Genomic DNA, 26,838 nt, shown 5'->3' on the forward strand with positions numbered 1-26,838 from the left:
TTCAACACCTATTTAATACCCATGTTATAACATGGCGAGTCTCTAGCTTTAGGTCTGATTGGACCTAGTCCATGATCATCCCTAATTAAAATCCAAGGTAAACCACTGATTACATGTATTGTTATTCCTTTAATTTATATTAATAGCAATGAAATTTAAAAAAAAAAAAAAAAAAAAAAAAAAAAAAAAAAAAAAAAAACTAAAATAGCTAATTTTATGTCTCAATAATAATATCTTAATTGAAGAATGATACACCAACCCATTTCATTATATTAGACTTGATTGTTGCCCTTTGTTTCACATATTAGAGAAAAAAATATATATATTTATATATAAAAGCAAAAGAAGATAGGTTAATCACATGATTTGTGTAAATCATGAACATTTTGCTACATTCATCAGTGTTTAATAATGTCAATTTCATGGTTGATCGTTTACCTTACTATACTTCATCATTTAAATTACATGTTATTAACATTATTTGCTGCTCATGAAGAAGTGATATCTCAAGTAATGATTGTGGATCAATCTGGAAATGGACACTTCCGTCAACTAAAACATGCTATTGATTCACTTCCCATTTCCAATACAAGGTGGATAGAAATTCAACTCAGGCCTGGTGTTTACCGGTATGTATGGAATATTATATTTAACAAATTATCTTTATTTTTCCTATTCAATATTAATTTTAATATTTTTTAGTCGTGCTATATTCCTAACTAGTAATTAGTATAAATAAATAAATAAATAGTGCATATATAAAAGACACTATTCTTTATATCGTGCATTTTTGTATTGTATAAAATATATTATTCAATGTATAATAAATTAAAATTTGCTAATAATTGGTATATTTATTATTCAATAACTAGCAAGTTGTAAATTATAACTCTATATTGACAAAACCACCATCGTTATAGATGAGATATTATGTTTGAACATGATTTGAATTTCTACGTTACATTTGATATTTGCAGGGGATCTTTCAATTTTTACGTAGTATTAAATAAAAAAATATGTAATAAAATCTATCGTAAATGTAAGATAATAATTCATAATAAAGTCGTGAAAATCTCCACAATCAAATTAATGTCTCGGATAAAATCAAAGAAATAGTGAAAAGTTTCATGAGAAAATAGAAAAAGAAATCCAATATAAGAGGAAAAATAAGAGATACCCTAAACTTAATTAAGAAAATTGAAATTTATAAAGTATTGAGAACAGGAAACAATTATGAGAAATTTATACTGCTTATAATAATATAAATTAATATTTCCTCCGTGCTATATTTCAAGATAAGGCACTTTTAATTTACCACCCTTAATTTGTGTTTAGTTTTAATTTTTAAGATAAAATATAGTAAAATTGCATCTTGTTTGATTCATCTAAATGTAACAATTATTAATATTAAATTTTAAAATTTTTTAATATACATAATTAAAAATATTAAAAATTAAATTAGCACATTAAACCGGACGGAAAATCAAAAGATGGAAATTTAAACCATATAATAGCTAACATGACTACTAATTATTGTTGTATTTGGTTTGCAGTGAAAAAGTAATAATCCCAAGAAATAAACCGTTTATAAGTCTAGTCGGGGAAAACAGACACAATACTGTGATAGAATGGTGGGATGGAGGAGGAAGAGCGACACTTAATTATGCAACGTTTTCAGTGTTGTCTGACAATATTGTTGTCAGGAATATTACTTTCAAGGTAATTACAAATTCACATCTTTGTTATTAAATAATCGCTTCATAAGATATTACGGTATTATTCATCTTCAAGCATATTTTATATATTGTGGTTAATTTGCAAGAAAAAATATAGTCAAGTGAAATTTTGTTTAAATCTACTTTCACTATATCAAATGTTTATAATTTTTAGTTAATAATAGTTTGAGATATATATAACAAGTTTAATAAAACGGAGGAAGTAATACTCTTATGATGTATAAGCTTTATATTTGATTCTGTTCAATTTTGTTAATTAGTCATACCTCACTCACCCGTTTAAGTAATATGATCGGGGTATAAATTTTAAGGGGTCGTTGGTACATCAGATTTGATATTAAGTAACAGAATCAATAAATCATTTGTGTTGCTAAGTGTTTGGTAGGGTATGTTCGATAATCCAATCTCTTATTTTGAAATAACATAATCCGTTAGTTTGATTCTGCTTCTCCAATTAATCATCCTCTCGTACTCTTTGCAATTTTCTTGCCTTCACCTTCATGTCCTATTCTCTCTATTGCCCTTCAACTACACATCAGTATTCATTCGAAACAGTCATTGCATTGTTATACCAAACAACCATTAACACTAACAATTATAATCATTTCCTTTCTTCCTCTTTTAAAACAAAAGAAATAACTAGCTCATATGTTAAATATTATTAGTCTATACAAATACACTATAACAAAAATAACTTTTCGCGACAAAATTTAGTGACAATAAAAAAATGTCACTAATTTATATTTTTAGTGTAATAATTATTGATTTTTATTAGGTCCTCCATAAAGTGATTTAGTGACACTTTATTTAACCTTATGTGGCATATGTAATTGTTATTATAATAATCTATAATGACATTTATGAGAAATGTCATACTTCTCTATTCTGTTTTTCTTGCTACAAATTGCATGGGTACACATTAATAAACCTGACTGTGCTACAATGTAGCTAATGGTTTGGTTTATAGACTATACTATTTTATTACTGTTAATTGAAAAGGAAAAAAAAGGAAAATAGGTTGTTAGGTGAGCATAAAACCTGATTTCATATCCCCCCCCCAAAAAAAAAGATTTTCCTACTAAAACATATGATATTCCAACCAACATTACAAATTTTCACCAAAAGTACAAATTTACACCAAAAGCCAACACTAAAATTGCAATGCAGTGGATGAAACTATCCATAAATAGAGGCCTAGTAATCACTTCTTCAATTCATTGCCTTCTTTTGCTCTCCTCCCCTTTTAAATTGTCCATAAGAATTTGGATCCAATCCTATTTCTTTCATCAATTCTACAAAACCAACAACAAACCGCAACATCAGTTAAGTTTTGGGGGGTGGGGGAGGGCAGTGGGAAAACAAAAAAAAAAAAAAAAGCACGAACAATAAAAAAAAGCAAATGGTTGAAGTTCAAGATCAAGAAGAGGAATTCATTGATCCTAATATTGAGGTATTTATTTCTTACTTTGAAAACCTTAATATAGATTCTGAATTTGACATTTATGAGGAGTACACAAGTGAAACTTATGGAAAGATAGATGTCAGTTTGACTTTAGAGGATCCCATTAGCCATAGTCAAACAATATCACAGGAGGAAATAGTTGCTGAACCAAACCAACAACAAACTTCAACATACCGACCAGTAGGTCACAAGAGAGAACTGCCAATTTAGACCAGAAAGTTAATTGTACAGCAATTAACTTGTTTGTCTAAAGAACCAGATAGACGTTTGCCATGGGATACAATAAAAACAATTGCATTGCAACATAACACATCTAGGTGGACAGTAGCAAGGCTTTGGGAATCAGCCAAAACAGCAATGCAAAATGGCATTGTAGTTTGATGTTAATGGTAGAAAAAGGGGAAGAGTTGGTAGGACACCAAGAGTCTTTGACACGACTCTGCTTAATGCTGTCCCAATTGAAAAAAGGACCGCAATTAGAGCAATGGCAAGTGCATTAGGCATTGGGCATTCACAAGTTTATAGAAAGATGAAATCTGGTAATATTAGAGCACATACAAATTCAATTAAACCAAAACTTTCTCATGACCACAAAATAAGAAGACTCAACTTTATTTTATCCCAAATAATACCACCTACTGTAGACGACATACCAAAATTCAGTTTCATGTATAATGTTGTACACATCGATGAAAAATGGTTCTACATGAGTAGGGAAACACAAAGGTACTATTTATTTTCTTGGGAAGAGGAAGAACATATAGGTGTGTGCAAAACAAAAATTTCATAGGTAAAGTAATGTTTATAGCAGCTGTTGCAAGACCTCAAATTATTTCCACTGGAGAAGTGTTGTGTGATGGAAAAATAGAAATTTTTCCATTCACAGAGACTTATTATGCAATGAGGAGGTCAGAAAACAGACCAGCAGGTACACCACAGTTAAGAGCAATAACAAAAGTTACACGAGATGTTCTTCGAGACAAACTAATCAATGAAGTTGTACCAACAATCAAATCGAAATGGCCAACAAATGGAGTCAAAGATATTTGGATTCAACAAGATGACGCCAAGCCACATATTTTAACAAATGATCAAGCATTCAATCAAGAAGCCAAGAAAGATGGATTTAACATTAGACTAGTTTGTCAACCAGCATCCAGTCCAGATATAAACATCTTAGACTTGGGTTTGTTTAGTGCTCTACAATCAATTCAATTCAAGTCATTCCCCAAAGACCTCAATGATTTGATCAAGGCAGTCAATGATGCGTACGACACTTTTGAACCAAAGCTTTTGAACTACACGTGGATACAATATCAACTATGCATGATAGAGGTGTTGAAAGCTAGAGGTGGTAATAACTATAAGAATCCACACATTGAAAAACAAAGATTGGACAGGTTGGGTATGTTGCCTAGACAATTAGAAATTCCGCAAGAACTTATAGATGCAGCACGTCAATTTTTATCTCATGGTATAATTAATCTCAATGATCTTCCACAAAATGATTGAAATTAATTATCAATATGTAGACATGGATTAATACCCTTACATTTTTGGATCATAAGGGTTGTCTAACTTTAGTTAAGTAGACATTTTGTAAATCATTACAGTGTTATGTAGACATGGATCAACATTTTGCAAAGGACAGAATATTTATGACAACATTTTGTAACTATGAACTTATGCACACCTCTCTATTTAGTCATTGAGATGGTTATTACACACAAAAAACTAAGCAAGTTTCACTTGTGTACGTTTATTTAACTCTCAGATTTAATGTTTAACATCATTTGAAATTGTGCAAATGTAAGTATTTCAGCGTCATCTTAGTGCTTGCAACGGCATTGAGACAAAACACATTAACCATTGCCAAATCAGTAACTTTATTAAGTTTCAGCCTCATACCAAGAAATTGGTGTGGCAATGAAACAACATCAGATGGCAAGTTATAAATATGTTAATATCTCCTACTAATGTCAAGTAATCTAAGGTGACAATGAAACACACTACAATATACACATTTCATCAGACAAATAACATTCATCATTGAGAAAGCACATAAGTATGGGACACACTGCATAGCATAGCCAACAAGAGTGATCAATATTAAAACAGACATAATAAAAAAACTGATCAACAGTAATAGACATAATAAAAAACTGATCAAAATTCAAACTTTTACATTAATTTAACCTAACTACAAAGTTTAGCAAAACAGATCAAACTCCATATACCAAGAAACACAACATTTTAGCCTCAAAAGGATAGAAAAAATCTGATCAATATTAATAGACATAATAAAAGTCAGAATTCCATTAACTAAAATAATAAAGATCTGATCAATACTAAAATAGACATAATAAAAAATTGATCTCCATTAACAGACATAATAAAGTTCTGATCAAAATTCAACCATTTACATTAATTTAACATAACTACAAACTTCAGCAAAAAAGATCAAACTCAATATACCAAGAAACATCATTTTTGCCTTAAAAGGATAGGAAAAATCTGATCAATATTAAAATAGACATAAAACAACAACAAACCAGATGGAATTAAAAAAAATCAACATAAAAAACAACATGCAAGATTATCTTAAATGAAAACAGATCAAGTAAAGTACTAAAAAAACATCATGATTTTCAAATTAAAACCAAATCACAAAAATAATCCAAAAAAAATAAACATTATCAAAATCACAAACAGATCAAAATAAACATGAAATCAGGCTACCAAAGAGCAGATCGAAATTTTAAAAAAAAATCAACATAAAAATAACATGCAAGATTATCATAAATGAAAACAGATCACGTAAAGTACTACAAAAAGATCATGATTTTCGGATTAAAACAAAATCACAAAGATAATCCAAAAAAAAACATTATCAAAATCACAAACAAATCAAAATAAACATGAAATCAGGCTACAAAGAGCAGATCGAAATTTTAAAAAAAAATCAACATAAAAACAACATGCAAGATTATCATAAATGAAAACAAATAAGGTAAAGTACTACAAAAAGATCATGATTTTCGGATTAAAACCAAATCACAGAGATAATCCAAAAAAAAACATTATCAAAATCAAAAACAGATCAAAATAAACATGACATAAGACAACAACAGACCAGATGGAAATCAAAAAAAAAAATCAACATAAACACAACATGTGAGATTATCTTAAATGAAAACGGATCAAGTAAAGTACTACAAAAACATCATGATTTTCGAATTAAAACCAAATCACAAAGATAATCCAAACAAAAAAAACGTTATCAAAATCACAAACAGATCAAAATAAACATGAAATCAGGCCACAAAAGAGCAGATCAAAATTTAAAAAATATCAACATAAAAACAACATGCAAGATTATCATAAATGAAAACAGATCAGGTAAAGTACTACAAAAAGATCATGATTTCTGAATTAAAACCACATCACAAAGATAATCCCAAAAAAAACATTATCAAAATCAAAAACAGATCAAAAAAACGTAAAACCCCATATCAACTCATGATTTTCGGATTAAAAACAAATCAAAGAGATAGTCAGAAAAAACCATAATCAAAATCAAAATAAACTCCAAATCAGAACAAGAGAAAAAAGACCATACTAGATGATGATTAAACCCAAATAGATCATGATTAAACTGAAATAGATCAAAGCAAAGAGTATAAAGACTATATATCAGAACCAATAGAATCAAATCGAAAAACCCAGATTTAATGCAAAACCAAGTACAAAACCAAAGAAAATCAAATCCCCATTTCGTGAACGATTATGATTAAAGAATTAAAATTAGATCTAAAGCCAAAGAATTTGTTCTGAGAAATGTTAGAGAAAGAGAGACTGAGAGAGAGAAAGAGGAGGGATAGGCGTGTGATTAGGGTTAGGATTGGGGTGAGGGGATTGGCTTATATGGGAGCTGATTCTTTTAGGATTTTAAATGGACGCTTAGGATCAAATGATGCATCAAATCTGAGGGTGGATATCAATTCCACCATTAGTGTGAGGAAGTTGGGAAGGTGGGTTTAAATGGGAGAAATAATTAATTGGGATGGTGTGTTTAAATGGGAGAAATAATTAATTGGGATGGTGGGTTTAATGGGAGATTAGGTGGGTTTTTAATGGGAGAAATAAATATGAAGGAAATATTAATTTTAGTTGGGAATAGATAAAGATTAAACAATAGTAGGTATAAAAGTTAATGAGATATAAAATAGGATAAAAATAGGGTACGTAGAACTTTAAATGATTGTTTTATTACTAAAAATAGAAATGTATCAAATAATATGAAAATGCCAAAAATAAAAAATGTAGCGGGTATTATGGAACGGAGGAAGTAGATCTTTTGTCACAAAAAAGTTTAGTATGTTTTTGGTTATGTTGCTAAAGGGTCTAATAAATGTCACTAAATTCACTAGCTATATATAATATTAGAAATTTAAAGTTATGATATTTAAATTATATGTCACTACATATATCTCTCTAAAAATATATTTTGTTGTAGTGATTTGAGGCATAAATATGATAGAATTGTAAAACGTTAAGTATCTTTCCTAACTAGTTCAATTAAAAGTATTAATTATCAAAGATTAAAGACTAATTCAAAAGATATCGAAGAAAGTTATGTGTATAAATCAAAATAAATTTAGATACGCGTATAATGCATGAAGTTCTTACAGACATATATAAAAACATGTTATAAATTTTTTTTATTAAGAGATTAAAAAGGCAATTTGAATAGATAATTAGATTATTTTAGAAAATTAAGGTAAATTAAACACACAATAAGATAATTAATGATAAATAAACTTTTATAATAGGCTTCAAAGTTTGTTTACAATCTTTAAAGGTACAATGTGAAATTTAACTTAACAAAAACACAGTGGAAAGAAAACTCTAGCATCTCTTCTGTCTTCTTCTTTTTTTTTTTTTTTCAGAAAACCCTATCCTCTATTGTCAAGTTTACGGTCACTATTAACCTTATGGTTGATAGTAAGTTCCTATCTCTCTGTTTTTGGCTTTTTTTTGATTTAGTTACAAATAATATACATTCTCTATATATTATAAGTTTAAATTATTCTATTCATTTATTGGATTCAATCTACCTATATATTAGGTTTTAAATTCTCTCATGGTGAGAGTTTGAAGTCTTGTTATCAATTCTGGTAAAAGGCATATGACATCATCATGAGTGTCAGTTCTGCTAATACAGTCAATGATATTAAACTTATCACTATTTTAAAGCCACATCCGACCTAAAGACCCCTTCGAAGCAGGCTGTATCAATCAGCGATGTGATAGAGGCTACACTTCAACATTAGATCTCCTTTATAATGATCATGACTTTTTATAAATTGAAATTTGTTTGATTAGAATTATATATTTGATTGATCGTTACTTTATTGTAGATGTTAAATGACATTTTTATGAATGAATTTTTTTGGTTCCTTTCAAAAAAAATAAAGAACAAAAACACAACTTCAATCATAATTATAAATACTAACAAAAGAAGTGAAAAATAACATATGGCGTTTTTTTAAGTGTTTTACCAAATATAAAACTATTAATGTATAGAACTATAATTAATTGTGTGCATGACAATAATTTATTTTTCTAAATGAATTTAATGTTAAATTAAGTAAGTATTTAAAATATATTTTTATATTAATTCTTTATATCTAAATAAAAATCCTAAAACGACTGATTATTTAAAAAAATTTATTATATACGTAAGTATGAAATTATTTTTGAAAAATATATTGATTTAAATTATTATCATAATCATTAATCATGAATCATATCATCATAATCATAATCATAATCATAAATACTAATAAAAAAATAAAAATAAAAAAAACGATTTGATAGAGTTTTTCCGAATATAAAAGTATTAATTTAATAAAATTATAATTGATGGTGTGGATGGTAATAATTTATTTTTATAAATAAATTTAAAGTTAAATTAAGTATTTAAAAATATTTTTACATTTAAATAAGAATCTTAAAGAGATTAATTGTTTCAAACAAGAATATTTTATACATAAGTAAGAAATTATTTTTGAAAAATATATTGATTTAAATTATCATCATAATTATGAATATTAATAAAAAGAGCTGGATAATAGCAAATGATAACTTCTTAGAGTCTTACAATATTCTTTAAAAATTTTATTTATTTATGTTTCTATGTTAAACTTCGTGCATTCCACGGACTTCTAAACTAATTATAAAATATTTTATTGCAACAACAATCAATTTATTTATAGTATTCGACTGGAATGAGCATCTTCCTAGAGAAGTTAAGATAAGTAAGTTTATTTTAACCTTAATTATATATGTATATATTATTTAAACACATTTAACCAAAATAGAATGATAGACTATTGAACATAACAACTTGTTTGAGATGCTAAGAAAAATCAATTTATTCTTACCTTAATTAGATTTAAATTTAAATTACGTAATAATTGACAATTTCTATAAATATCAACTTAATTAATATATTTTGTAATGCATTATATGTTTGTTGTATTTATAAATAAGACATGTAAGCAATTTTCAACTAATAAAATTAAGTCATTTTGGTTGAGTGCTCAAAATGATGACATTTGTCCTTTTTCAATACTTTTATTACACTTAAGTATTAGTATAATTATAATTATGATTATGAGTATGATTATGATCAGCTTATTTAATATTATTTTTTATCATTTCTCAACATTCTTATTAACTTTAAGATTTCTATAATATTTGAAATAATAGTATTTGTAATTACTCAACACTTTATGATTATGATTTTAACTTAATTTATATTTTTTGTAATGCATTTTATGTGTCTTGTATATATTAATATGAAGATAGCATATATTTATTAAACTTCTCATATTTGTTTGGTTTTAAGTTCATTAATAATCTTGCACTTAAGTTTAGCTTGAATTAATTATTAAATTAGCAATCTTAAAAATACTCTTAATAATTACAAATTAACTAGGTTTTGTTATCCTAAATAATTTCCAGAATACATATCGACCATCTATAATATCCCAAGCTCCAGCCGCTCTAATAATTGGAGATAAAGTAGCCTTTTATGAATGTGGATTTATTGGTGTGCAAGACACCTTGACAGATTTTATAGGACGTCATTTGTTCGAAGGGTGTTACATTGAAGGTTATGTTGATTTCATATGGGGCTATGGCCAGTCCATATATCATGTATGTCCCCTTCTCCTTCTTCACTTTGCCAAATAATATTACTTTCAATTACAATATTATTTCATATACACATTTATAAATTATAGGGTTCGACACAAAATCTCTGATTTTAATATTTTCTTGCCGTGGTTGGGACTCTTATAGTCTTATTGTGATTTCGATTTGTTTTAGGGTATTGAGTTTTCGCATCTCTAAATTTAAAACAATAAAACATAAAATTTTAAAACAGTTGATCCGGATTCGGATTGAATATCCGATTTTAAGGTGGGATACCCACTCTAATTTATTTGACTTTCCTAAATTGACCTATTTAAATTTTTTTAATTTACCATATGACCATTTATTTTTTTATATTGACTATATGACAATTATATTCATAAATTTTCCGCTAAACAGTCTCTCAAAGAGACCAATTAAAGTTGGGTCGACTTAATTTTTTAATGAGAAAAACAAATTAAAAAAATACAAATGAAGCGCATCTCATATCACAATAATTTCTATTTTCACGACTACCTTCTTGCTTCATCCATAACTTTTCGCCTTTTTCTCCGTGAAGTCATTTATGGTTACCCTCTATCTTAATAATACCTACTTGTCATATTATAAACCCCTACTTAACATATCCTAACACCTACTTGACTGACCTTAAACATCCTACTTGATATGCCTAAACACATACTTGACAAATCATTAAATGCTATTTGACATCTCATAAACCTCTGATTGACATACTATAAACCCCTACTTAATTAACAGGCAAGAAACTTTTACTTGACACACTCTAAACCCCAACTTGACATACTACAAACTCGTACTTAAAATACCCCAAAACATCTACTTTACATACCATAAATCCTTACTTGACATACCATAAACCCCCACTTCACATACTTTAAACCCCTACTTAACATACGATAAACCCCTACTTAATATACCATAAACCCCTACTTAACTCATTAAAATATGACTGATTGAAAATAACCTATAAACCATCATAATAATTACTTATACATGTAAAATACCTATTGAGAACTATTATAATGCCTACTTCTACTAGTAAAAATAACTACTATGACTCATCAAAATCCCTACTTCTAGTGATAAAAAATACCTATTGCGTTTATAATATATAAAGTAGAGACTTTTATTATGTGTAGTAGGTGTTTGTGATACGTCAAGTAGGGGTTTTAGTATGTAAAGTAGATGTTTTCGAATATCTGAAGTAGGTTTTTATAACATTTTAAGTAAGAATTTTTAATATGTGAATTATAAGTTTTAAATGTTTAAATTAGGCGTTTATGGTTTGAAAAGTAGGTGTTTATGATATGTGATGTAAAGAGTTTTTAGTATGTGAAGTAGAAGTTTTAATATGTGAAGTATATGTTTAATATATATTAACCATTAATAAATAATAATAATAATAATAATAATAATAATAATAATAATAATAATAATAATAATAATAATAATAATAATAATAATAATAATGAAAAATTAAAATTAATAATCCAACCTTTCACCTATCTGCTGTGACTAATCCAACTTTAGATTATTTTTTAATAATCCAACCTTTGCTTTTAGTTTGTTGTCAGCATACTAATAGGGTATTGTTGAAATACACAAAGATGGTCGAATGCAACAAGAGGGAGGGTGAATTGTTGTATATCAAGCTTTACTACGTTTTTACTCTAATTTGCGGAATTTTAACAAACAAAATAAAGCTTAAACTTAAAAAGTAAGAGATAAAAAGGAGATAAAGATTTTACGTGGAAACCTTCTTGGCCTAATAAGAAGGAAAACCACGACCCCTCGGGATTTCAAAATTCTCACTATGTTTTAGGCAATCCTTACAATTACATAAAACAGTTTGCTTCACTTGAAGCTTCTCTACTCTAGGCCTAATTCTCTTTCTCTACTTTCTCCTTCTCTTTCTCTTCTCACGTTTCACTTCTCTATTCCCTTAGACTTCTTATGAGTCTAATTACAACAAAACACTCAATAACTCTTACAAGGCCAATTCTCAAGAAGATAAAAATTAAAATAATTACTTAAGAAAAATATAATAAATTAATTGGCATTTAAAAACAGAAAATATTTTTCTTAAATGATCTCCCTTTAATGGACACTCTTGAATGGATGTTCGGTTTGAGCAAAGTTCCTCCTATTTATAGTGGGAACAGCCAGCAGTTACCTTAGACACACCTCCCACTATCATCCACGTTCTCAAAACAAAAAGATAGTGGTCTTGCCAAAAAATAAACGTCAGACTATCATTTGATCAAAGAAAAACGGTTTCCTTAGGCTAAAAATTGCATAGGAATTAAAAACACAAGATCCTAAAAAATAGGAGATCTTAATCTTAAGAAGAAAAAGTCTTAGGCTATTTTTAGATAACCTAAAAATAGTTTAGCCAATTAACTTACTAATTAATTTAAGCAGCTAATTTAAGATTTAAGCGTTTACATCAACTAAAAAGAGAATAATAAAATAACTGCAATTTTTCAGTCGATGTTTTTCTCCAGACCTGCTACGTAGGAACAGCGTACTGTCTCCAGCTTCAACTTCTGTTAGATTGTTCATTTTAGGAACAGTAGACCGTCTGTCAACCTTTAACTTCCTAAGCACTTATCTAACTTCTTGAATATTTTAAGACACGTACAACTTCCACGAACCAAGTCATAGGCTTCATCAACAATTTCAACAAAATCGGATATATACCTACAAAACAATCTCTAAAACATGTTTGTTTACTTTAAAAGTGAAGTCATCATCAAAACCTTAAGAGCCAACAAACTCCCCCTTTTTGATGATGACAAACTTTATAAACAAACTCAAGTAAACTAGAGTAAAACAAATTTCTTAGAGCATACTAGAGATTAAAGCAACTCTAAATAACTTAGTAAATCAACTTGTTACAATATAATTTACCAAGCATACATAAACCAACTTACTCTATAAAAATATAATATCAAATATGTTTTAAAAATTTCAAAAATAATTAAACTAAAACAAACTAAAATAAAATAGACTAAAACATAAATTATTAAGTATTTTCAAAAGAAACAAAGAAACAACTTTAAAACAATTAATCAAAACAATTAATCAAAATATCCATAAAAACTTAATATCAACACAGATGATCCGATTCTAAGCTATCATAAACACAGCACATTAACTTCCATAAAAAGCAATATAAATCAATCAAGATATGTACTGTGTAATCACAGCTCTTCTTAAGTTTGTGCATAATCTTCCCCCTTTTGTCATCAATCAAAAAGAATATGGAGTTATCAAACCTCAGCACAAACCATATAGATTTGTCAGTGATGAAAGCAAGAAACAATAATGAAAGTAAGCACCATAAAAAGTAATCAAATCTGCATAATGTTAGTCATCACAAACTAGAAAATAAAAACAAAAGAAAGAAATGTAGCAGTTGTTCAAATACAAACGTGTACCCCAGATGGTACATAGGAAAGTGAAATTGTTTGATTAGTGTTACAGCCAACAAATCATTAAAAACATGGGAAGAGGAATCAGGGAGCAGTCTCTTCTTCATCGATGAACTCAGTTTGTACTTCCACTGTGTCCAGCTTGGCACCAAGACGGCTCTCCATCTGGTTAAGCTGATCAACAATTGAAGCAAGTGAGACTCGAACTTCGTCTTGAAAAGCAGTGAATTGAGACTGTAGGTCAAGGAGCTTGGAGAGGATGAAGTTTGAAGAAACTGCAGGAACAGAATCAGGGTTAGCACAACCATAACCTGGTGAAGACTGAGATGGTGTTGGTGTGAAGTGAATAGGTGATTGAGGTGGTGATGGATTGTGATGTGGTGGTGATGGAGTGTGATATGGTAATGATGTGGTTGGCTTGGGAGAGGGAGGTTTATTGGATGTAGACTCAGGCATGGTCTCAAATGTGGTATCATCAACCATTGTAGCCTTACGTTTCGAGGCTAACCTCCTACTCTTTCTCTGAACAGATTTAGCCTTTCTTCTCAATGCTATCACAGTCTCTTCATCACTTGAATCATTACAAAGATTGTGATAAGCATCTACTCCTTCCTGTTCTGCTTCCCCCTTACTAGCTTCTCCATCCTGTTCCCCTTTTTCTTCTGTTTCAATATTATCAGTGGGAACAGGTCCTTGCTCCTTTTCCTCTTTTTCTTCCTGTTCTTCTTCCCTTAATTTTTCCTCTTCTTTTTCAACCTCTTCTTCTTCAAAACCAACTTCAACTTTCTCCTCTAAATTATGTATTAACATCCCTTCATCAGTTAATTTTAAGTGCAAATTTTGTAAACACTTTGCACCTATTTTCATGTTAGGTCCCATTGGGAACTCCAACCCTTCCAAAGGGACATCAAATTTTCTGAAAATCCAGGTCAGCAATCCTCCATAACCAACAAAATTTTTCTTCTCAATACAATCAGACAAATGAGATATCATCAAAGATGGAAATTTTATCTTTATGTGATTAGCCATGCAGTAAATCAATGTAGCATCACGTAAACTTACTTAACTCCTTTTGGAGTTTCTTGGCAAAAGAAATCTTCGTGCAATATTGTACAGTAATTTATGCAGAGGATTCAAAATGTTATGGCTTATTTTCCCTTTTCTTTGCTCAATCCCTAAAAATTTTAAAACCGTTTTTTCATTTATCCCAGAAAATACTATTTTTGAACCAACATAGTAAGTATCAAACCCAACATTAGGAACATTAAACCATTCCCCCAGCAATGCACTATTAAATTCTATTTTGATGTTCTTGACAGTACTAGAGCACATCCCACAATCATTTGAGAAATTTAAAATAAATTCTCGCATAAGATTTGGAAAAATGGAATTGCAACTAAAATTTGACATCAAAACTTCCCATTCTTGATGTTGCAAAATGTCATGCAGTTGAGGAAAATGGGTAGAGTCATACCAGTATTTGTCGAGTCCGAAACCAACAGACATTTCTTTTGAGATTTCTTCAGCACTTTTAGGGTCACTATGCTTCGAACGTTTGACTACTTTGGAGGATGAACCACTTGAAATCTTGCGTTTGGTACTGGTAGGTTCAGTAGTATATTTGGGTGATTCTTTTGTGGTTTCTGTGGTTGTGGGTGGTGCAGCATCCAGTAATGGTGGAGGATGAACCACTTTTAGAGGTTGTGGCTGGGTATGTGTACGGGATTTAGAGGTTTTCTTGCCTGATTTTGAAGATCTTGGAGTTTTCATTTTGAACTTTTGAAAAGGTTGAGAGAAAAGAAGGAGAACGGTTTCTTAAGGAAGAGGAAGATGTATGCGTATTATGATGTACGGTGACAGCTTTTGAAAGTTTTGAAATGACGGTTACCTTAAGTCCCATCTCATCAATACCTTCATCATTACTTGTGATTTGGAAGGATTATATGAAGAAATGAAAACCGTTTCCCATATTTTTTTTATTGATTTATGTTGACTATATATTAAAAAATATTAAGAACAAAATTATGAAATATTAAATTATAAAAAGAATGAATTATGATATTATAAAATATTATATGAAGAAAATAACGAACATACTACTTTGATCTGATCAACTTAACAACATACAAACGAGAAGACATTCATAGTACAAACTTTATTAAGTGTTTACCTAATCCATTCAATAATTGATTCTCAATCAAGATATTGAGGTTGATTCCTGACCTTTTTCATTCTCATGATGCTTCATTAGGAATTTCATGCAACCAACTTTAGTGGAGCTTGATCATACCAAGTTCCAATCTCATCTTTTCATATTGTTCCCTTGGAAGTGGTTTGGTCAGAATATCTGCAACTTGTTCATTTGTATTAACATGCTTTAATACAATACTTTTGTTTTCTACATTATCCTTAAGAAAATGATGTGTAATATGTATATGTTTAGCTCGTGAGTGATGCTTAGATATACATATGGCACTGGTATTATCACAATAAATAGGAATGCATTCAATTTTAATACCAAAATCTCTTAGTTGTTGTTTTATCCAAAGCATTTGGGAACAGCAAGCTGCCGCTGCTACGTATTCAGCTTCTGCTGTGGATAATGCAACCGTGTTTTGTTTCTTGGAACTCCATGAAACTAAACATGAGCCAAGAAATTGTACCTTACCTGACGTGCTTTTTCTATTAACTAGATCACCTGCATAATCTGCATCACTGAAGCCTTTTAAATCATAAACATCACTTTTAGGATAAAATAGGGACAAGTTGTCTGTTCCCTTCAAATATCTTAAAATCCGTTTTACTGCTGTGAGATGTGATTCTTTGGGGTTGGACTGAAATCTAGCACATAAACCAACACTAAATGAAATATCGGGTCTACTTGCAGTTAGATATAATAAGGAACCTATCATGCCTCGATACATTGTTTGATCTACGTTAGTTATTTTTAGGTCTTCATCTAATCTAACATTTGTAGCCATGAGTGTATAGTTGGTTCTAGCGTTGTTTAGCCCATACTTCTTAAGAAGTTCTTTTATGTATTTTTGTTGATGAATAAAAATACCATTTTCAGTTTGTTTAATTTGCAAACCAAGAAAGAAATTTAATTCTCCCATCATGCTCATTTCAAATTCTATGCCCATAAGGTTTGCGAATTCTTTACATAACAAATCATTGGTCGCACCGAAAATAATATCATCAACATAAATTTGAACAACTAAAATATCATAACCTTTATTCTTAAAGAATAAGGTTTTGTCAATTTTTCCTCTTACAAAGTTATTTTGAATCAAAAACTTTGATAGTCTTTCATACCATTGCCTAGGAGCTTGCTTCAAGCCATATAAAGCTTTGTCAAGCTTGTAGACATGATCAGGACAAGAGGTGTTCTCAAAACCTGGGGGTTGTTCAACAAAAACTTCTTCATCAAGAAAACCATTTAAGAAAGCACATTTCACATCCATTTGATATAACTTAAAGTTCATAAATGCAGCAAAAGAAATTAAAATTCTAATAGCCTCTAACCTTGCTACCGGAGCAAATGTCTCGGTGTAATCAATACCTTCTTATTGATTATACCCTTTGACCACGAGTCTTGCTTTGTTTCTTACAATTATTCCATGCTCATCTAGCTTATTCCGAAATACCCATTTCAAACCAATTACCTTCTTGTGTTTTGGTTTGGGTTTCAAGTGCCATACCTTATTTCATTCAAATTCATTTAATTCATCTTGCATGGCTACTATCCATTCGGAATCCTTTAGAGCTTCTTCGTGATTTTTGGGTTCAAGTGATGATAGGAACGCAAAATGTGCACAAAAGTTTCTCAGTTGGGATCTGATTTGTGTTCCCTTATTCATATCACTTATAATCAGATCAAGAGGATGATAACTTTGATATTTCCAAGGTTTGGGCACAAATTCTCTTGAGGGAACAGTAGCATGTTCTGGCTCAACATCTTGATTGGCATTTTGTTCAGCTACTGGATCATTTTTCTCATCTGCGGGAACAGCTGAATTGGGTACAGTTTGCTGGTCCAGTTGTGCTGGCAGTTCCTGGACTTGGTCAGTTTCTTCTTCGTCTTCTTGTATTGGTTGTTCACCTACTGTTCCTTGATCTTGCACCTTTATTTCTTCATCATCTTCTAAATTTGCAAGACCTATTTTGACATTGTTTATTTTCTATTCACTTGTTGAAAAGTTAGTTTCATCAAAGATTATGTGAACGGATTCCTCCACGCACATTGTTCTCTTATTATAAACTCTGTAAGCTTTTTTATGTGATGAATAACCGAGAAATACTGCTTCATCACTTCTTTCATCAAATTTACCTATATTTCGTATTCCATTTACATGAACAAAACATTTGCATCCAAACACACGAAAATAGGAAATATTTTGTTTAACACCTTTAAGCAATTCATAGGGTGTTTTAGAAGTGATTGGTCTTATTAATACACGATTCAAAGTATAGCATGCAGTATTGACGGCCTCGGCCCAAAAATTTCTAGGTAGACCACTAGCAATCAACATAGTCCTAGCCATTTCTTCTAGGGTTCTATTTTTCCTTTCTACCACTCCATTTTGTTGTGGTGTCCTAGGAGCGGAAAAATTGTGATTTATACCATGTTCATTACAATAATTCATAAAGTTTGAATTTTCAAATTCTTTGCCATGATCTGATCTTATGTGAACAATTTGATTATTGGTAGATTTTTGTATTTTGTTAGCAAAAGAAACAAACTCATCAAAAGCTTCATCTTTGCTTACTAAAAATAGGGTCCAAGTAAATCTACTATAGTCATCAACTATGACAAACACATATCTTTTGCCACTACGGCTTTGTGTTCTCATAGGTCCACATAAATCCATATGAATTAATTCTAATGGTCTAGAGGTAGTCACCAGATACTTTGATTTAAAGGATGACCGCACTTGTTTTCCTTTAGCACAAGAATCACAAATTTCATTTTTGAGGAATTTTATTGCTGGTAATCCTCTTACTAGGTCTTTTGATCTTAAGGTATTAATCAATGAATAGCTAGCATGACCTAGACGCTTGTGCCAAAGCAATGGGTCTTCTTCTATAACGCTTAAACACGTTAAACTGGTTTTGGGAATAGTGTCCAGGTCCACAACATAAGTGTTCCCTTTTCTGATTCCCTCAAGCACAGGGTTTCCTGTGTTGTTCCTAGAAATTATGCATCGTTCAGAAGTAAACTTAACAGAGTTACCTTTGTCACAAAATTGAGAAATACTTAAAAGATTGTGTTTTAAATTCTCGACTAAAAATACATTGTCAATGGCATGGGAACTTGACCTTCCAACCTTTCCTTTGGTGATTATCTCACCCTTCATATTATCACCGAAGGTTACAGTTCCCCCATCATATGCTTCAAGTGAGAGAAATTTAGATTTGTCACCCGTCATGTGCTTGGAACACCCACTGTCGAGATACCATGAGTTGTTCCCCCTCACTTGAACCTACACATTAAATTAAGAGTTAGGTTTAGGAACCCAGTTATCCTTGGGTTCCTTGTCGATTATACATGAATCATATTTCTTGATCCATAACTGTTCGACATGAATTTTATTTGCTATGTGGTGCTGTTCCCTTTTTATACAATGATATTTTAGATGTCCAATTTTACCACAAAAGGAACAGATTTTACTACTAGGGAGATCAACATAGACCTTTTTCTTTTTATCATTTTTAACATAACCTAGACCTTCTTTACTTTTTGGTTTAGCATTTAGAATCCATTTGGGAACTTCATTGATTTTCCCTTTTCCTTTTAAATTAATTTGATCTTTTAGATACTTATTTTCTCTTTCACATGATTCTAATTTTAATTTCATTTCTTGAAATTCCGTGCTAAACACATGAGTGGATTTATCATTTTCATCCCATTTTAATTCTAGCAATTTGTTTTGATTCTCTTCAATGTTAAGAATGATGAATTCCTACTTTATTTTCTCCAATTGCTCTTTTAAAATGATATTCTTATCTAAAAAATCAAAAAATCTACATTGCACATCGATCCTAAAAGTATTTAAGTATGAGATGTGATCTTTACTTAACTTAAGATCTTTCTCAATTTGGAGACACTTAGCTGTTTTTTCTTCCAACTTCTCTTGTGTTTCCAAAAATAACTTAATTAATTTATCCTTACTTAAACTGAATAGATGTTTAGGAGAAGAACTAGAAGACATTACCTCTCTTTCCATAGTCTCTTCATGAGATGCCATGAGACACAGATTTGCAGTTTCTTCCTCTACTGGAACTTCAGTTTCAGCTTCGCTTTCAGTGTCACCACAAGCTGCGATCATTGCTTTACGAAAATATGTTCTGAAGCTTCCCTTCTTTGGCATTCTTCCAGCTTCCCTTGTCTTCCCTTTGCCCTTCTCATTCTTCCATAGAGGGCAATCCTTGATGAAGTGATCAGTACTTCCACATTTGTGGCATTCAAAATTTGTCTTCATGTTAGCAGTTCCTCTTTCCTTATTATTTCTTTGGTTTCTATATCTGCTGTTCCTGAAGAATTTTTTGAATTTACGTGCCAACATAGCAGCTTCCTCTTCACCAGCTTCTAATTCTTCACTATCATCAGCTGCTAGAGCCAGTCCTTTGTTTCGGGAACTGTCCGCTGTTCCTAAATCCAGTTCGTGTGTCATGAGTGAACCAGCCAGCTCCTCCAAATTGAACTTGGTGAAATCTTTGGACTCCTGGATGGCTGTGACCTTAAATCTCCAGCGCTCATCTTGTGGAAGACTTCTCAGTATTTTCCTGACTTGTTCATGAACAGGAATGATCTTACCAAGAGAGACAAGTTCGTTTGTAATGTTGGTGAACCTGGTAAACATCTCTTGGATGTTTTCCTTAGGTTCCATAACAAACCTTTCATATTTGGACATTAGGAGGTCAATCTTGGATCGCTTCACTTCACTGGTACCTTCATGGGTAACTTCCAGCAGGTCCCAAATCTGCTTTGCCGTTTTACAACCCATGATACGATTATGTTCATTTGGCCCGAGACCACAGTGAAGCAGCTTGATAGCAAGAGCGTTCATCTCCATCTTTTGAAAATCTTCCTTTTCATATTCAGTGATTGGTTTTGGAATTGATTCATTGTTGGAGTTGATGGTCGTCACTTCGAAATCTCCTATTTCAATTACTCTCCATACTTGGTAATTTTCGGCCTTTATAAAAATTTCCATTCTATTTTTCTAGTAGGTATAGAATTTCTCATCGAACATGGGTGGCCTTTGCGTAGAGTACCCTTCATTTATGCGTTCGTTCATCTTCAACATGTTGCCAGGCAACAGGGTACTGCTCTCAAGGTTTCCTGATTAAATGAGGAACAGGGCTCTGATACCAATTGTTGAAATACACAAAGATGGTCGAATGCAACAACAGGGGGGTGAATTATTGTGTATCAAGCTTTACTAAGTTTTTACTCTAATTTGCGGAATTTTAACAAACAAAATAAAGCTTAAACTTAAAAAGCAAGAGATAAAAAGGAGACAAAGATTTTACGTGGAAACCTTCTTGGCCTAATAAGAAGGAAAACCACGACCCCCCCGGATTTCAAAATTTTCACTATGTTTTAGGCAATCAATTACAATTACATAAAACAGTTTGCTTTACTTGAAGCTTCTCTACTCTAGGCCTAATTCTCTTTCTCTACTTTCTCCTTCTCTTTCTCTTCTCACGTTTCACTTCTCTATTCTCTTAAACTTCTCATGAGTCTAATTACAACAAAACACTCAATAACCCTTACAAGGCCAATTCTCAAGAGGATAAAAATTAAAATAATTACTTAAGAAAAATATAATAAATTAATTGGCATTTAAAAATAGAAAATATTTTTCTTAAATGATCTCCCTTTAATGGACACTCTTGGATGGATGTTCGGTTTGAGCAAAGTTCCTCCTATTTATAGTGGAAACAGCCAGCAGTTACCTTAGACACACCTCACACTATCATCCACGTTCTCAAAACAAAAAGATAGTGGTCTTGCCAAAAAATAAACGTCCGGCTATCATTTGCTCAAAGAAAAACGGTTTCCTTAGGCTAAAAATAGCATAGGAATTAAAAACACAAGATCCTAAAAAATAGGAGATCTTAATCTTAAGAAGAAAAAGTCTTAGGCTATTTTTAGATAACCTAAAAATAGTTTAGCCAATTAACTTACTAATTAATTTAATCAACTAATTTAAGATTTAACCGTTTACATCAACTAAAAACAGAATAATAAAATAACTGCAATTTTTCAGTCGATGTTTTTCTCCAGACCTGCTACGTAGGAACAACGTACTGTCTCCAGCTTCAACTTCTGTTAGATTGTTCATTTTAGGAACAGTAGACCGTCTGTCAACCTTTAACTTCCTAAGCACTTATCAAACTTCTTGAATATTTTAAGACACGTACAACTTCCACGAACCAAGTCATAGGCTTCATCAACCATTTCAACAAAATCGGATATATACCTACAAAACAATCTCTAAAACATGTTTGTTTACTTTAAAAGTGAAGTCATCATCAAAACCTTAAGAGCCAACAGGTATGCTGATAGCAAACTAAGGGTAAAGGTTAAATTATTATAAAATAAAAAAGTGTGCTGATAGAAAACTAAGGACAAAGATTCCATTATTAAAAAATAAATACAGTACTAACATTGAAAACATAAATTTTTTTGATGATGGAGGGAATAACAATAGAAATTGATGTCTATCACAAAACATAATTATATGTTCACATAAAAAAATGTTTTTATAAAAATGAGTTGTTTTGTATTTTTTAATTTATCAAAGGAATCTAGGCCCAGGCGGTCAGGTTTGCCTAAGGTATAGTATGGTTTATCCAATAAATTTTTTATTATTTTTGAATTGTGGAATAAAAAGATTAAAAGAATGATAGCCATATTGGTTCTGAACACATGCGAAGGCAATCCAATCCTATACTAGAATTTCGGATTCACCACTAAGTAGTTATATTATTCATGTTTATGTAGGGTTGCATAATAAACGTAACAAGTGGACCATATGATGATAGAATATATGGGGCTGGTTATATAACAGCACAAGGTCGGATAAGCAAAGAAGATAGTAATGGATTTGTGTTCAAATATTGTATGGTGGTTGGCACATCTTACGCATTTCTTGGAAGACCATACCAAAGTTACTCCAGAGTTGTCTTCTACAAAAGTTACCTTTCAGATATCGTTGTTCCTCAAGGATGGAACCCCAGTTTTACTCTTGGCCATGAGTATTGTTTCTTCTCCACTATTTATTTTGAATATTTATTTTTTGGAAGCCAATTAATTATATATAAAGATGAACTAAATGGTAAAAAATCATTGTAAATAAATATTAGTGTACAAAAAGATATTACAGTAAAGCCAAAGAAGAAAGTATGATAACCGGGAAAAAATGTTAAATACACTTTGCACTTTTTGCTTTGCACTTAGAAAATCATTCATTATAAATTAGAGGAGTGTAAGAGAGTTTAAAGAAGTATTTAAATGATTGATAATATTTTCGAATGTTTTTTTCTTTGACTTTGATTCCAATTATCTGAAATATTACATGGAAAAATAGACATACTAATACGAGGCAGAATAGCGATTTTTTGAAAGCATAAAAACTTACAATACACAACGAAACCTTTATATATACTACTAAACTTACACAGCTAGAAGAAGAAATAACAAACTAAACATAACGTGGATAGCTATAACAAACTTGTAATAAACTTGAAACAAACACTCTTAGCCTATAACAAAAAGTTTCTTCATATAACTATTTCATTTAGAAGAATTGCATCATCTTGTGTTCACGGATTCAGGATTCAAAATCCCCTAGGGGACAACCAATTGGACGAAATTTCTGCAGAATTCTATTCTTAAAATGGACGAAATGTCCTCGTCTCAATAAGTTTTATGGAAAGTTCATTGAGAGTCTTCATATTCAAGAATCGATCATCGTTTCTCACATTAGATCAATAATTTTACATTTAACTGATTCCTCACAATATATAAATCAAGATCACAAGGACGGAATATCACAAATCAAGATCGCATTGTACTTGTCATTTTGTCAACCAAGATCCAAGAATCAAGAATCAAACAGCTTTAAAATCTGACTGCCTTGGCTATTTATGTAAATCACATCTCTAATTCTAAACTAGGACTTAGGCCAATTATCCACAATCACTATAACTTTTTAACGAAAACAGCCTTAGTATATGATCTTCTTCCATTAAGAAACAACAACAATTTAGAAATTCTGAATAGGTAAAGTTTAGTTCCATTATTTTTAACAAACTTCAAATTATGTTCTGGATATGGCTCTAGACACATATATCTAAAATCAAGTTGTTCAACACATCCCAAAAAAGTACTAAAATACAAAATCATAAATCAATCAAAATGCGACAAATTTAATCAATTATCTTTAATGTTTTAAATATGTAATCCATTCTTCAAAAGAAACTTTTAATTGAACTATGCAATTTAAAGAAAAGAAACAATTTCTTAAGATTAAGATCAAGATAAAAAAAACATCAAGAATAAGAATTTAAGATTAACATTAATATTAGAACATAAAAAATAAGATTAAGATTAAGGTTAAGATTTAATTTTGAAAATACATTAGAAATCAAAATTCTAATTTCTAGGGAAAGCTCACTAATAGGTAGCAACACATCTTGTCAGACAGGCGACTTGTTTGCGGCAGTTGTTGGGGTAGGTGGTGGTAGTGGTAGAGGCTGGGGCAGACGGCGGCAGGGGGCGTGGCGACAATTTTAGGGTTTTTCTTCTTTTAGGGTTTTATCTTTTCGAGAGAGAAGGGAGAATAAAATTGGGAGAATTCTGATTTTATAAAAGAAGGAAACATCGCGCGTTCATTCTCCTCTGATTTTAAAATTTATTTTTTTTAATTTCAATTTGAGGCATATGCCAGAGGGCGCCCATGAATAGATTCACCCCTGCAGTTGTATATTACTTATAGCATCATATTGTGCGGTACTATTCTTAACATCCCTTCAAACTTGGGTGGTTACTAACTAATAGAAGTTTGAAAATAGTGATTTGGAAAGAGTTGAAGGATAGATTTTGATGAAAATGTTAGTAAGTTGTTGAGCAATTGGGAGATAAATAAGAAGAATAAGACCTTCATAAACTTTTTCACGAGAAAAATGACAACAATTGCGATTTGTTTGGTACGATTGTTTAAAACGAGGCTATGAGAAATTTGTAAAGTAGATATATTGTCACAAAACAAAGTAATGAGCTAGAGATTAGAGATACCTAGTTCTTCTAGGAGACGAACTAACCATGTAATTTCTAAAGTTGCAATTGCTAAAGCTTTATATTCAGGTTCAGGAGAGAATTAGAATATGATGTATTGGTTTTTTTGATTTCCAGCTGATGGGGGACTTTCCAAATAGTAAGATATATCCAATTAAGGTTCATTGTGTATCAGGCAAGCACCGCAGTCAGAATCTCAGTATGCATGAAGTTGAAGGGTATATGATCCTTTAAGAAGGGATCCTTGGTCCAAAGTATATGCCATATACTTGATAATGTGGAGTAATGCAAAATAATCATCCTCAATGGGGTTTTGCATGTACTACTTTATTTGTTTTAATAAATTATTAAAAATGATCGATATATAAAATTCCCAAAAGCGTACTCTTTATAGGGTAGTTTTTTTTGACATTTCTATGGATTTAAAATATTTAGGGTCAAACAAGTAACTTTTCTATGAAATTAACCAAGAAGATAAATTAAAGTTCCTTGGGATTTAGAATTTGTACTATTTTAATTTTCGGTGAACTTAGATAAACTTGTGTTTTATTATTTATTGTCTATATATATATAGGTAGGATTAAATAAGAAGGATTTTAAAGTGAGAAGAATTTTTTTTTGATTTTGTTTGGTTACTATATATACAAAAAAGATACTATGTTATAAATTAAAAAACATTTTCAAAATATTTCATAGTTACCTTTCTGTGTAACATACTTTTACAATTATGAGTTTTTGGCTCAATCGTGACCATAGATTTTTTTATTTTAGTGAAATCAAGGGTGTAGAGTCCTTCTTACCCTTCTCATTTTCAACCTCTTCTCAATGGATCCCTCCCCTATATATATATATATATATATATATATATATATATATATATATATATATATATATATATAATTAGTTGTTATTGTAATTATATTACTCGTCATCAACCTATCTATTTGAGTATATAATTTATTACAATTACATTGAAAAACATATAATTAAATTGTAAATTTCATAATTTCATGTGATTTTTTTGCTAATTAATCCAAAATACTTGTGCAGAGATTCAGTAGCACATGAAGAAGTAGAGTGCATTGGACCAGGTTCAGACACGTCTAAGAGGGTAAAATGGGGAAGAAGTTTAAGATCGGATGAACTTAACTATCTTTTAAAAACTAACAATTTTATTAATCAGGATAATTGGATTGAGAATCAACCTCTTCCTACTAAAATAATGGCTTCTAAGTTCTTCAGTTGGACCACCAACATGAAGGAACCATAATTTGCTCACCCTAAATTAAAGGGATTAATCCATTGCTTCTTATACTTCTAAAGTTCCTAATTGTGTAAAATTATTTGTGTGTTTATGGACATTGTATTTGTTAATTATTATTGATTCTTCGTAATACAAATGTGAAACTCCAAGTTGATCTCTTATCATATTTAATTTATATGGACCATTTTTTTTACTGGTTTTATAGCTTTTTTGTTCAAGTTATTGAAGCAAAAACATGACTCAATGATGAGGGCGTTAAGATAAGCACACAAGTAGAAAACATTCAAGAGATATTGAAGAAGTAGTAGCTTGAAAAAGCAAGTGAGTACAAACACCTTTTGGCGCTCGAACGAGCACATGGTTGATGGGTCACTTGTTTAGACACTAGGTTA

At 30.6% G+C, this 26,838-nt stretch overlaps 1 protein-coding gene across 1 annotated transcript; it reads left to right on the forward strand.

The window, feature by feature from the left end:
* Positions 1 to 354: 354 nt before the first annotated feature.
* On the forward strand, positions 355 to 26,618 carry LOC130817856 (probable pectinesterase 29). Its single transcript, XM_057683803.1, has 5 exons — positions 355 to 629; positions 1,554 to 1,719; positions 10,228 to 10,422; positions 22,888 to 23,141; positions 26,233 to 26,618. The coding sequence occupies exons 1-5, from the start codon at positions 412 to 414 to the stop codon at positions 26,450 to 26,452; spliced, it is 1,053 nt and encodes a 350-aa protein (XP_057539786.1). The 5' UTR covers positions 355 to 411; the 3' UTR covers positions 26,453 to 26,618.
* The last annotated feature ends 220 nt before the right edge of the window (positions 26,619 to 26,838 follow it).

This window comes from Amaranthus tricolor, chromosome 7 (assembly GCF_026212465.1).
Source record: "Amaranthus tricolor cultivar Red isolate AtriRed21 chromosome 7, ASM2621246v1, whole genome shotgun sequence".
Lineage (NCBI taxonomy): Eukaryota > Viridiplantae > Streptophyta > Magnoliopsida > Caryophyllales > Amaranthaceae > Amaranthus > Amaranthus tricolor.